This window comes from Somniosus microcephalus, chromosome 32 (genome assembly GCF_052327205.1).
Source record: "Somniosus microcephalus isolate GS21.2 chromosome 32, FLI_Smic_1.0, whole genome shotgun sequence".
Taxonomy (NCBI): Eukaryota; Metazoa; Chordata; class Chondrichthyes; order Squaliformes; family Somniosidae; genus Somniosus; species Somniosus microcephalus.
Genome location: NC_141018.1, coordinates 37012575 through 37026947, shown reverse-complemented (window position 1 = coordinate 37026947; position 14373 = coordinate 37012575). Strand labels below are relative to the sequence as shown.

At 45.4% G+C, this 14373-nt stretch overlaps 1 protein-coding gene across 1 annotated transcript; it reads left to right on the top strand.

Annotated features, from left to right (window-relative positions):
• Positions 1 to 393: 393 nt before the first annotated feature.
• On the top strand, positions 394 to 12740 carry nr2e3 (nuclear receptor subfamily 2, group E, member 3). The gene is made up of 8 exons (XM_085972439.1): positions 394 to 791; positions 2243 to 2393; positions 4278 to 4381; positions 4556 to 4798; positions 6760 to 6941; positions 8391 to 8631; positions 9913 to 10018; positions 12214 to 12740. Exons 1-8 carry the CDS (start codon positions 734 to 736, stop codon positions 12344 to 12346), a joined length of 1218 nt encoding a protein of 405 aa, XP_085828565.1. The 5' UTR covers positions 394 to 733; the 3' UTR covers positions 12347 to 12740.
• The last annotated feature ends 1633 nt before the right edge of the window (positions 12741 to 14373 follow it).

Genomic DNA, 14373 nt, shown 5'->3' with positions numbered 1-14373 from the left:
ATAGGCACCTGGGCACCCAGGCAAATAGTGGCACCATTATACCCATGAGCAATCAAATGGATCAAATTTACATCAGGAAATTGAGCATAAACTCACACAGGGAAATACTCTCTGAACGCTAGCAAACAGGATAATTCATGCCTTTAGAAATGACACATATAATCTAGCCGTCATTCTATAGAAAGAGATGCATTGAGATGTAATAAGCAGTTTTACGTGAGTTTTTATACAGTGTTCGAGAGAAGGAAAGGCGGGTGGGGCTGGGCTGAGTTTAAAGTTACCGTTCCAAGACAGAAGAGGTTTCAGCATTTAAATTCTTCATGTGCTGACTGATTGATCCACCTTTGCAATGGACAGTAAAGATTAAGAGACTGACAAATAGGCATCTACTTACAGAGCGTTAGAGGCTAATCTGCTGTGCGGGCTTTAGGAGCACAGGAGCACCAGCAAGGCTCATTCACACACTGACTCCTCAGATACACAACGCGAGCTCGAGACTTCCAGCAATAAATCAGAGGAGAGAGACACAGAGATCCAGCAACTGCACAAGCAACATTTCCCATCTAAATTTCGAATACTGCCTTTTCCAAAGAGCTTGCTTTTTCCCTTTATTCCAAAGGTTGGATATTTCCTCCATCCAGGATTTCTGCATCAACTGACCAGTTGCTCCCAGGCTGACCCAGAAGAAATTTTGTATTCAGAGCCCAGCTCCTCCTCCTCTTTGAGAAGCAGAATGAGCAGCTCCCCCACGGAGTCATCAGTCAGCCCAGGGCTGGAGGACAGCCAGGCAGGTATGAGAGAGAGTGTGAGTGAGTGAGCGAGTGAAACAGACAGTGAGAAAGTGAGACAGTGCGAACGAGAGAGACTGTGAGAACCAGAAGGGCAGCCAGGCAGGTAGAAGAGATGGTTGGTGAGGCTCAGAAAGACAGTCAGGGAGTTGAGAGAGAGCCAGTCAGCAAGGATGAGAATGGCAGGTAGATATGAGAGTAAGAGCGTCAGTGGGATGAAAAGGGCAGCCAGCCAGGACTGAGAGAGAATTAGCCAGCAGGTATCTGAGCGAGAGGGTGAGAAAGTCAAAGGGAAGAGTGGGACAGACAGAAATCAATGAGAAAACATGGAATGTGTGAGAAAGAGACAGACAGGAAGGTATGCGAAAGTGTGAAAGAGAGAGAAAGAAGCAGAGTCACACTTCACATTGGGTTATGAAGTGAGTGCGTTCCAGTATCTGAATGCAATTATGTCAAAGGCCAGGGCTCAATTAGTGTTAAACGGAGCGGGAAGCAAACACTTAAGTAAAGGAACAACAAACAAGGAGAATGATTAAAGATTTTTAGTTTGTATTCCTGCATTTAAACATCAGATTAAGTAAGATAAGAGTAAATGAGCAGTGGGCTGTCAGTCTGAAAATTTGCTTTAAGGAATAAGCTGACAACCACCTCGGAAAACATAAAAAGATGGATATTGCTGCATCACTGTATTTAATAGTGTCCAGTCTTAATTGAGAAACAACAATACTAATTTGTTAAATATACTTCATAAAGAAACCTCATTATAGAAACCCCAGTTTGAACATTAGAATTATAAACATATGATTATGGAACCAGAGTACTAATTTAGTGGTTACCATGGCTCCCAGTACTGTATTACTTGTGTATTGATGGGATAAATATGAATGTTGACTGCTGTCAGTAACATGCCCAGTGGTTTGAGACTTGCTCTAATGTGTGAACCTGGGTGTTACAGCGAGGGGTTTCTTGTTTACGGTGATTGGAGAGTATGTTCCAGGAAGCCCTTGAGCTTTTTTCTGGGAGTCCAAGTTAATTCTTAATTTGCTGAATCACAGTGGGAATCATCTTTGAGAGTCAAAGAGTAGCAGGTCTTCATCAATGTGCCATCATTCTTTGGAAAATTGTCTTTTTTTCCCCTTCATATAAAGCCCTGGGTCATGTATATAACAGTAACAAAATGATCTCTTTCTTTTTGGATACTGTCATTCATATTTACATTTAACTTCAGTGTCTTCAGTCAAGGCGAGCCAAATCCTCAATGAAGAGTCAAGCCTAACTCTTCAGTGAGGAGTCAAGCCTACACTTTGGTAAGGAGTTGAGCCCAGCCATTCAGTGATGTTGAGCCCAAATCTTCGTTGTGGAATCTAATCCGATTTCTCAGCTCTGTTAACATGGTAAGGGTCAGTAGTACGGAGGTGATTTTTCTTTGTTTTTCCTTTTGTGCTTGCTATCAGTGAAGAGCCCAAGTCCGGGGAAGTCCCTCAGCCCCGTGCTCATGTGTAAGGTGTGTGGGGATACCAGCAGTGGCAAGCACTATGGCATTTACGCCTGTAATGGCTGCAGTGGCTTCTTCAAACGGAGTGTCAGAAGGAAGCTCATCTACAGGTGAGTAGTCGGCCATATTATAGACATGGTAGTACAGTTAACTGTTGTATGCTCAAACTTGCAACCTAACTCATCAAGAAAAAGTGTCTTTAGACCCCAGAGATACTAATCGACGCTTCACTTGGTGAATTATCCGAATACAAAATATAAATGAAAGGGTGCGTATGGCTACTGCCTGCACTGTGTGTTTGAAGTTAGGCAACGCTCATTTTGCCTGGCACTGAAAATACAAACAATTAAAGTTGAGGGATGTTACATCTGAAAGAAAAGGCTTGCATTTCTACAACCTCAGGACGTCCCAAAGCGCTTTACAGCCAATGAAGCAATTTTTGAAGTGTGGTCACTGTTGTAATGTAGGAAACGCGGCAGCCAATTTGCGCACAGCAAGCTCCCACAAACAGCAATGTGATAATGACCAGATCATGTTATTTTAATGATGTTGACTGAGGGATAAATATTGGCCCAGGATGCCAGGGACTCCACTGCTCTTCTTCGAAATAGTGCCGTGGGATCTTTTACGTCCACCCGAGGGGGCCTCAGTTTAATGTCTCAACTGAAAGACGGCACCTCTGACAGTGCAGCACTCCCCAGTACCGCACTGGAGTGTCAGCCTAGATTTTTGTGCTCAAGTCTCTGGAGTGGGACTTTGAACCCACAACCTTCTGACTCAGAGGCGAGAGTGCTGCCCACTGAGCCATTGCTGACCCCAAATCTGGAGCAGGAGAGATGGGATTGGGTCAGTAGATATGGAACTGTACAAAATTGATCAGAACCCTGAATTATAATCTCATTGGTTACCTTCTAGCCCTCACCAAATGCATTACCTCACACTTCTCCGGTTTGAATTCCATTTGCCACTTTTCTTCCCACCTGTCCAGTCCATTGATATCTTCCTGCAGTCTACAGCTTTCTTCCTCACTATCAACCACACGGCCAATTTTTGTATCATCTGCAAACTTCTTAATCATACCCACTACATTGAAGTCTAAATCATTGATATATACCACAAAAAGCAAGGGACCTAGTACTGAGCCCTGCGGAACCCCACTGGAAACAGTTTTCCAGTCACAAAAACATCCGTCGACCATTACCCTTTGCTTCCTGCCATGCAGCCAATTTTGGTTCCAACTTGCCACTTTCCCTTGGATCCCATGGGCTTTTACTTTTCTGACCAGTCTGCCATGTGGGACCTGGTCAAAAGCCTTGCTAAAATCCATGTAGACTACATCAAACACTACCCTCATCAACCCTCGTTACCTCCTCAAAAAATTAAATCAAGTTAGTCAGACATGACCTTCCCTTAACAAATCCATGCTGACTGTCCTTGATTAATCTATGCCTTTCTAAATGACAGTTAATACTGTCTCTCAGAATTTTTTCCAACAATTTGCCCATCACCAAGGTTAGGCTGACTATCATGTAAACGTATTAAGCTCAGACAACTATCTAGCATATCCTCACTGACATGAATCAGTCATTCATGAAAGAAAGACTTATGAAATAACATTGAGCGGCCTGTGGGTGGCGCTGTCCAGGGAGAGTATAAATACTCGGGCACGGGCCCAGCTTGCGCAGGACATTCTTTAACAGGAACTAGTGAAGGACACAACTAGACCTCCATGTTGTAAAACAGTTGATTAAAGCTTTGTTTAATGCTTAGACCAAGTGCCCAGTAGTTTTCTTACGTCACTCACTGTAGTTACATTTTCCCAACTTTGTGTGTTGGGAAACATGGGAGTAAATACAGATGCCTTTACTGCAACGTAAAGTCCTTGGGATGTTTATCACTCAGGAGTCCCAACGATACAGCTCTGTCCAATGCCAAGTATCTCAGAGGTGGTGAGGCTGTTGTTGCATTTATTTATTGGCTGTTCTTGCTCTCAGGTGCCAGGCAGGCACAGGGATGTGTCCTGTGGATAAAGCCCATCGGAATCAGTGCCAGGCGTGTAGACTGAAGAAGTGTTTGCAGACTGGTATGAATAAAGACGGTGAGTGTATGTGAATGTCTGCGCGAGTGTGTGAGAGCATGTATGAAATTATGGCTTAATGTTTCTAGCTCTTAGCAGCTATAATCCTCTAATCTCTGTGTTATTCTTTGTGCTTCTTCCTCTCTCACGAAGTCTGCCTCTCTGCTCACTCTCTTTTCTCATTTATTCCTCCAGCCGTTCAGAATGAACGCCAGCCCCGCAGCACTGCCCAGGTCCGGCTGGACACTGCCGAGCTCGACCCCGACAAGGAGCACATTGCCACTACCAGAGAGCCCACTTCGTCATCTGTCAGCACCCAGAGGCCCGTCTCCTCCAACATCAGCAGTAGCCAGAGGTCCATCAGCCCACCAAACAACCACCGGTTCATGGCCAGCCTGATGACCGCTGAGACCTGCGCCAAGCTGGAGCCTGAGGACGGTCAGTGACTGGCTCCTAATCCCCTCAGTACTCGCTTGTTTACTGTGTAACCACTCTAGGGATTATAGCATTAATCCAGCTCTATAAAAAATTGGGGCTGGTGTCAGTTTATTAAAAACCATTTAAGGTGTAAATTTATTTTTTCCCTCCAATTTTCTCCCTTCCATTCCCGATCTCTTGTCCTCCAAAAGCACGCCAAAATTGACATTCTTCAATGAAAGCCTAAACAATGAGCGACAGCATCTATTCACCAATGAAGGCATCACAGCTGTGCCAAATCTTGTACACACACTTACTTTCCAGCAACAGTCGCCAGATAGTGATCAGGAGCTGGAACCTTTCCTGTTTTTACCACTCCCTAGTCCAGGGGCCAGTGTGGTGCAACAACTTCCATGGCTGAGATTAACTGACTCAGCACAGGCTGGGATTGAACCTGTAAGGATTCAGGGCCACACGCTCCATGATAAGACTGCATTCATTGAATTAGGGCTGGCTAAAGGAATCCCGTCGAGGTAACAGTTACCTCAAATTTATTCCACTCGTTCTGGTTGGCAAAAAATGAAAGGCATCAGAAAAACCAGTACTGTAGTATGGTTAGGCAGCATCAACATGGTTTTATGAAAGGGAAATTGTGTTTGACAAATTTATTAGAGTTTTTTGAGGATGTAACTAGCAGGGTAGATAAAGGGGAACCAGTGGATGTAGTATATTTGGATTTCCAAAAGGCATTCAATAAGGTGCCACATAAAAGGTTATTACACAAGATTAGGGCTCATGGGGTTGGGGGTAATATAGTAGCATGGACAGAGGATTGGTTAATGGACAGAAAACAGAGAGTAGGGATAAACGGATCTTTTTCAGGTTGGCAGGCTGTAACTAGTGGGGTGCCGCAAGGATCAGTGCTGGGGCCTCAGCTATTTACAATCTATATTAATGACCTAGATGAAGGGACCGAGTGTAATGTATCCAAGTTTGCTGATGATACAAGGCTAGGTGGGACAGTAAGCTGTGAGGAGAACACAGAGTCTGCAAAGGGATACAGATAGACTAAGTGAGTGGGCAGTAAGGTGGCAGATGGAGTATAATGTAGGGAAATGTGAGGTTATTCATTTTGGTAGGAAGAATAGAAAAACAGAATATTTTTTAAATGGTGAGAAACTTTCAAATGTTGGTGTTCAGAGAGATTTGGGTGTGCTCGTGCAAGAAACACAGAAAGCTAGCACGCAGGTACAGCAAGCAATAAGGAAGGCAAATGGCATGTTGGCCTTTATTGCAAGGGGGTTGGAGTTTAAGAGTAAGGAAGCCTTGTTACAATTGTACAGGGCCTTGGTGTGACCACACCTGGAGTACTGTGCACGGTTTTGGTCTCCTTATCTGAGGAAGGATATATTTGCCTGGGAGGCTGTGCAACGGAGGTTCACTAGGTTGATTCCTGGGATGAGAGGGTTGTCCTATGAGGAGAGATTGTGTGGATTGGGCCAATACTCTCTGGAGTTGAGAAGAACGAGAGGTGATCTCATTGAAACATACAAGATTCTGAAGGGGTATGACAGGGTAGATGCTGAGAGGTTGTTTTCCCTGGCTGGAGAGTCTAGAACTGGGGGGCATAGTCTCAGGATAAGGGGTCGGCCATTTAAGACTGAGATGAGGAGGAATTTCTCCTCTCAGAGGGTTGTAAATCGTTGGAATTCTCTGCCCCAGAGGGCTGTGAATGCTGAGTCTTTGAGTATATTCAAGGCTGAGATCGATAGATTTTTGGACTCTAGGGGAATCAAGGGATATGGAGATCGGGCGGGAAAGTGGAGTTGAGGTCGATGATCAGCCATGATCTTATTGAATGGCGGAGCAGGCTCGAGGGGCCGTATGGCCAACTCCTGCTCTCACTTCTTATTTTCTTATTTATTGTCAACGAGAGAAGGGAGAGTTGGTTAATGTTTCCCTGTTGCAAATTGTGCTTGCAGTGGACGAGAACATCGATGTGACGACTAACGAGCCTGAGAGGACATCCACCGAGTACCAGACATCCATCTACCCGCCCAGCAGTCCCGAGAGCGTGTACGAGACTTCGGCCAGATTGCTCTTCATGGCAGTCAAATGGGCCAAGAATCTTCCAGTCTTCTCCAACCTGCCATTCAGGGACCAGGTACGCCAGCAGAACGTTGGCGGGCTTGGGGTGGGTGCACGCCACTAAAATACAACACTGGAGGGTGAGGGGAGAACACAGAATTTCAACATTACACGGAGGGAAGCATTCAACTCAAGACAGTACAATCTGGGTTGGGTTGGAACTCAGGGCTCAGAAAAGTCAGTGTGCACTCAGTTTTGTGGGTAACTCAAGTTCTTCCTCCTAGAGGCTATTTCTGTGCAGCAGTGCAGTGGTTCGGTCCGATCTGATTCATATGGCTTCCCACGGGTGCAAGCCCCCGACCTGCACTTACCTAGCGCGCCAGTCGTTGAGCTGTGGGCCCACGTGGGATTCCGATCCTGGGCCTCCAACTGCCGGCGCGCAGTGCTTGCGTATCCCAGGGGCGCAGTTAGTTCGAAGCGTCCCCTGGGATCACGTGGGCCATGGAGAGCCAATAGTAGCAGGGAATGCTTCATTCATAAGTTTGACAGGAAGAGCTGTCAAACCTATAAATACTATAAGCCCCAAAACATCACTAAATCCTCAAATAATTTTTTTTTTTTTTTAAATCACATTTTTAAAATAAACTATAAATTACATGAAATAACTATTTTAAACAATAATTTAAATTTTTGAAAAAATTAATTACATTTTCTATCAGGGCTAAAAATAAACTTACCTTTCTTTAAAGTATTTAAAAATAATAAACCTGTGGAAAAAATGTTTTAATTTTAATTAATTCACCACTTACCTTGTTAAAAGCAGGCCTGCTTTTTAAAAGTGTAACTGCTGGAGACTTACCTTCCCGGAAAAACCTGGGAAAAAAACGTAAGTTCGATGCGCACGCGCTGCCTCTCTGAACCCTTTCTTTCAGGGGAACGGAAGTGCCGGTTTCCCGCGCATGCACGAAACTGGCACTTTCGTTGGGCCTACGCGTGAGTACCCTGTGCGTACTCACGCGTTGGGACCCGAATTTCTGGGCCATGGTATTTCTGTGTTAGCCAGACGAATCAATGAGAAATCAAAAGAAGCAATGCTAATAGTGCAGAAAACCACCAAGGTTAAAGAGTGGGTGGGGAGGGGGGGGGGAAAGAAAAGGTAAATTAACAAAGTAGTGATTATGTGATGCCAAACTTGGGTTTTAAAAGCATGTAGAAGGAACAGAAGACGGAGGGAGTTAGGATTTCTATAATGTTCTGGGACAGTGGCAATGAGTCTTGATTTCAGGACAGGGAGGAAGAAGAGTGTGGGGAATGGTGCAAGTGGAACGGAATATGGTTGACTCTTGATGACCTCAAGGCAACTAGAGATGGGCAATAGACGTGGCATTGCCTGTGTCACCCGCATCCCGAGAACCAAAAAAAAGTGGAGCTGAAGAGCAACAAGACAGTGAGATTCAGAGGAGCACTGACGACAGAAGTATGTCAGTTGATTGTTCCTCTCCATCAACGACTTTTTCTGTTGCAGGTGATCTTGTTGGAGGAAGCCTGGAATGAGCTCTTCCTGCTCTGTGCTATCCAGTGGTCTATGCCCTTGGAGAGTTGCCCTTTGTTGTCATTACCCGAACTCTCTCATAGCCCTCAAGGCAAGAGCAGCTCCACCATGGCAGATGTCCGCATCCTGCAGGAGATCATGAGCCGGTTCAAGGTCCTTGCTGTGGATCCCACAGAGTTTGCTTGTCTGAAGGCTGTGGTACTCTTTAAGCCAGGTGAGCAGAATCAACTCATCCATTCCACCATGGGCAATATGTCCGATTAGTTCATCTACCCTGCAGCCAGTGTAATGTAAACTGTTGTTGCTGGAAGTCAAGGGGCACAGAATCTATTAGGCTGAGTAGATCACCAGAGCAAACTGATCCCCAATGATAGAGGAACTGAAAGAGGTGTATAGTAAAGGAGGCAGGTACTGAAACATGCCAACTTGGTAAAGATTTAAGCAAAGTCAGCTCAAGTGATACTTTTTAGTCCCTTAAACAATATGGAGTTTGCAAGAGACAAATTTGGGGGTTTATGGCATTCTAGATTAATACTAGCGAGGTAAGCATCAATTACTCATTAGTTCTTTATGTGGATGTTCATCACAGAATCACAGAAACCCCACAGTGCAGATAGAGGCCATTTCGGCCCATCGAGCCTGCACCGACACATATCCCACCCGATCCCCGTAACCCCTACACCAACACATATCCCACCCTATCCCCGTACCCCACGTATTTAATCCCCCTAACACTAAGGGTCAATTTATCATAGCCAATCAACCTAACTTGCACATCTTTGGACTGTGGGAGGAAACCGGAGCACCCGGAGGAAACCCACGCAAACATGTTACACAGAAAGAAGCCCCAATTCGTTTATGATGCACTGCACTTGTGGTCATGAGCAACTTTTGGTAATGGCCATGTGCACAGATGCATTCAGTGAGGCTTGTGCCACAGTTCAGCTGAAGACTGGGACTATTCAGTGGGGATGGCCATGCTCTGGGCCATTTGTTTTCTTTCCATTCATTTTCTTTATCCAGTTTCTTCCCTTCCTCTCCTGAAGGTGCTGATTCATCCGAGGATACAGTTCCATGGCCACTGACCTATTTCCAGTACCTCGCCCAAGTGGGTATTCTTCATGTGTCATCCCAGATAGTGAGCAGGCAAGGATGTCAAGCCAGTCCTCACCTGATGCCCACACATGCACTTCCAGCAGAGGTCACTGGATAGCTAGCTATAGCTTCAACTCTAGCCACTTTTCTTCTCCCTAACCCAAGGATGCGGAGAACAAATGTACAGCACCAAATCCCATCTCAGGCTGACCGCAGCTATCTTAACACAGACTAGGGATCTGGGACTCTCCCTGTGTGTGCCTCAGCTTGATTACCAACTAGGCCATTGGGACGGGGGGGTGGGGAGAAGAGATTTATGAGTGTATTTTTTAATGGAATCTTGGGAAGATTTTCCTGCCTCAGTGAAATAGACACTCACCTATACTGTGTTCTCCCTCAGAAACACGAGGCTTGAAGGACCCTGAGCAGGTGGAGAATCTCCAGGATCAGTCGCAAGTGATGCTGGGTCAGCACAGCAGGACGCACTACCCAATCCAGCCAGTCAGGTAAAGAGAGGCAGATCTCAAAGCAAGTCTACTGCCGAAAACTACCTTTACACCTTGACCAATACCAAATGGTTCTTGCAGGTCACTTGCTCATATCAGACTATGCAAGTGTCAGATACAAAACATGGAATGTATTATTTCACTGCACAACTATTAGATACAGAACATTAAAAAAAGAGGGAAAGACCATCCATTAGTACTCACCCTAACATTAGACAGCGCAACCTTGTCCTTCAATCACAAGTAATGTTAACTCCTGGGGGATGCAAAAAAGTGTGACTAATTTTGGAAACTTCTTGCCGATTTCCTATAGTAATAAAGAAAGCTCCAGCAGGCAATAGTTACCCATGATTAGGAACATTGGACTGTAACATGACATCTGGCTGGTAACAAAGGTCAATGACTTCCACTGCACTCTATCTTCAAACCTTTCAATAGCCTTGCCCACCAAAAAAATATCAGTCACCATCTTAACATAGAATGGATCAATACACTGCATCGAGTATCAGGCTCAAAACATGTCATGAATAAATGCCATCAAAGTGACAATTTACAATTTCAGGCCAGTGACCCCTTCAACAACTTATTCTATTTTCCTCCGTACCACCCTAAAAAAAAACCTTCAACTTGAATTTTACTTTTAAACTAATACGCTCTTATTCTAACCTTTTAAAGCCTTTCACTTAACTGGAGTATTATGATCAATTCTGGGCACCACATTTTTAGGAAGGATGTCAAGACCTCCAAGAGAATGCAGGGGAGATTTACCAGAATTATACCGGGGATGAGGGACTTCAGTTATGTGCAGACACTGGGGTTGTTCTCCTTAGAGCAGAGAAGGCTAAGGGGAGATTTAATCGAGGTTTTCAAATGTTGAGGGGTTTTAATAGAGTAAATAAGGAGAAACTGATTCCACTGGTGGGAGGGTCGGTAACCAGAGGATACAGATGTAAGATAATTGGAAAAAGAACCAGAGGGGTGATGAGGAGAAATTTCTTTTTCTCTACACAGCGAGTTGTTGTGATCTGGAATGCGCTGCCCCGATTCTATAGTAACTTTCAAAAGGGAATTGGATAAATACTTGAAAGGAAAAATTTGCAGGGCTCTGGGGAGAGGAACTAATTGGATAGCTCTTTCAAAGAGACACTGGCACAATGGGCCAAATCGCCCCCTTCTGTGCTGTAAGATTCTATGATTCTAGGATCAAGGGATATGGGGAGAAGGCAGGGACAGGGTACTGAATTTGGATGATCAGCCATGATCTCATTGAATGGCGGAACAGGCTCGAGGGGCCGAATGGCCTACTCCTGCTCCTATCTTCTATGTTTCTAAGATCAATATGGATGAAGGTGGTCACTAGGCCCATTCTAGCTCATTCATGTACAATTTTACCTCCACTACCCCACCCAACCCCAAAAGTCCATTCCATGTGTTAGTCACTTTGTGTTAAGAACTTCATAACATCAGTTTGAACCTGTATTCTCTTGTCCTACTGTCATTGTTTAGTTTGAAGTAGTGATCCCTATTTACTTTTTCTATACTGCTTACTGTCCTATATACCTGTACAAAGTACCCTCCCAGCCACTTCCTATTGCACTGAATAGCTCAAGTTTCTCCAATCTTTCCTTATAGTTCTATCATCTGATACTGGGGATAAACCTCATATCACTTCTCTGAATGGCCTCCAGAGCTTAAATGTATCCTTTCTGTCTCTGTAACCAACTGGACTCAGCACTCAAGGTGTAGTCTGACCGAAGCATTGCATAGTTTAACCATAAGCCCCTCTGACTTGTACTCCACTATTTTAAGTATCGGGTTCCTTCAGATGAAATGTTAAACTGGGGGGTTCATCTACCTGCTCAAGTGGACATTAAAGATGCCATGGCACTTTTCGAAGAGAAGCAGGGAGTTCCTACCTCAACCAATACCACCAAAAAGAGACTAACTGTTTATTCACCTCATTACTGATTGTGAAATGCCTACCATTCGCCCATCTAACAGTAACTGCACAATGTAATTCATTATATGTCAAGTGCTTCGGATGTTTCGAAGATATGATAAGACTATTTAAATGCGAGTTCTATCTTTCTATTTGCTTTGTTGATTGGCAATTCTACTGCTGATTTATATTTTCAAAAACTTTTATGCTCAGGGGGTCAGTTATCTGAATTTCTTCTTGTCCATCTTTTTCTCAGATTTGGGAAGTTGCTTCTCCTCCTGCCCTCACTCCGCTTTGTCTCTTCAGAACGAATTGAGCTGCTGTTCTTCCACAGAACCATCGGCAACACTCCCATGGAAAAGCTTCTCTGTGACATGTTTAAGAGCTAAACCTCCCAAGCAGCATTCCCTACCACATTCTGTCCCGCCCTTCTGTCTGTTTCGTTGTCGTAATTCCTAGTGTGCCCTTACTATCTCCCCAAAAATGCTGTGCCCTCTGTCCCTGCAATCGCCACTAAGACACCACACCGTGTCTTTCCCTGTCTCCCCAACATGTCACCCTGTCTATTTATTGTCTCCTCACACATCGCACTGACTGTTATGCCATTTTCCCCCAACATTTTACACTGTCAGTTCTCCCAAACAATTAATGCTTCAAATCCTGATAATTTTTAAATGTATGAAGACTGAATATATTTCTATATAAGAATAAAACTGGAATCTGGTTACCTAAGTTGCTTGTTGTTCACCTGTGTTGCTTCAATATGGAAATTCTACTGTGGAGCGTGAGAAAACTTAACTATTGCCTGCTTACATATTGATTAACCAACAATGCAAAAAAAAAATAGCAGTATACAAGAATTTCAAGAGGAGCAAACTATATAGTTATGAGGAAGGTTCCTGGGAGGATTGAGTGACAGGTGACTCGAGGGGGGAAAAAAGTGCAAGAAAAACAAAAATTGCTTAAAGAATGTGGAAAGGATGCATATCCTTACAAGGCAATTAGCAAGACCACTGCAGGTTAGTGAGGCCAAGAACTATTTTATAGGCACAGGGAATAGCAGAGGATTGAGGACAGAGACATGAGAAACTCAGTGACAATAACAACTAACATGAATATTGCAAAGGGCAAGAGTCGAATCGCAGCAAAAGGCATCAAAAAACTTTTTTTGCTACATGCAGACCGTTTAAGAGATTATTTCGACAAGCGGATTGGGGAAAACAGGGTGATGCGCTATCAATTCTAATGAAAGGCGAGGCAGAGTTCAGAACGACAGGCTTTTATTAACCACTGAATTGCACTTCAGACAGATCAGGACTATGCCTCTAGTGGACGACCGAATGCCAGGAGCTGCCATGCGGCCGCTCTTATACTCGGTAGCCCAGGGGCGGAGTCAGCTGAGGCATAGTCAGGCACAACAGTGAAACAAGAGTGAACGACAACAACAACAACAACAGTGAACACAGTGAACTACAGTGGTTTACCACATTCACCCCTCGTTTAAAATTAAGTCCGGCGGGGTGAAGTGTATCAAAAGTTCGAGTAGGCGAGTCTGTCGGGCGGCCTCGTTTGCCGTCGAGATCTTCGTGGCGACGGTTGCGATGGTACAGCTTCCCACGACGCATCTTGAGCGGGGTCCAGCACCGGCGTATCGTCCCCTTTGGTGTTGGGTGGGCGAGTGGGCTCCGGCTGGTCCTGGGGGCGCGGCATGCCGTCTACTGGGGTGGAATGGACAGGGGTGAGAATTGGGTCTACTGAATTTTGGGCCGTGTCGGAGGGGGTCGTGGTGGGGGGCAATGGTGGCGGGTCAGTGGACCCCGAGGGTGCCAGATCTCTAATGGAGACTGTGTCCTCCCGCCCGTCCGGGTATGCCACGTAGGCGTACTGGGGGTTGGCATGGAGGAGGTGAACCTTCTCTACCAGGGGAGCCGTTTTGTGGGACCTTACATGCTTCCTCAGCAGGACGGGCCCTGGGGACGTCAGCCAGTGTGGTAGTGAGTTACCGGATGTGGACCTCCGGGGAAAAACAAACATTCGCTCATGGGGGGTTGCGTTGGTGGCTGTACACAGCAGTGACCGGATGGAGTGGAGCGCATCGGGTAGGACATCCTGCCAACGGGAGGTCGGAAGGCCCCTAGATTTTAAGGCTAGGAGGGCCGCCTTCCAGACCGTCGCGTTCTCTCTTTCAACCTGTCCGTTCCCCCGGGGGTTGTAGCTGGTGGTCCGGCTTGAGGCAATACCTCTCATGAGCAGGTACTGACGGAGTTCGTCGCTCATGAAGGACGAGCCCCGGTCGCTATGAATATAGCTGGGAAAACCGAACAGAGCAAAGAGGTTGTGCAGGCATTTAATGACCGTAGCGGTGGTCGTGTCCGGGCAGGGGATGGCAAAAGGGAAACGGGAGTACTCATCAACT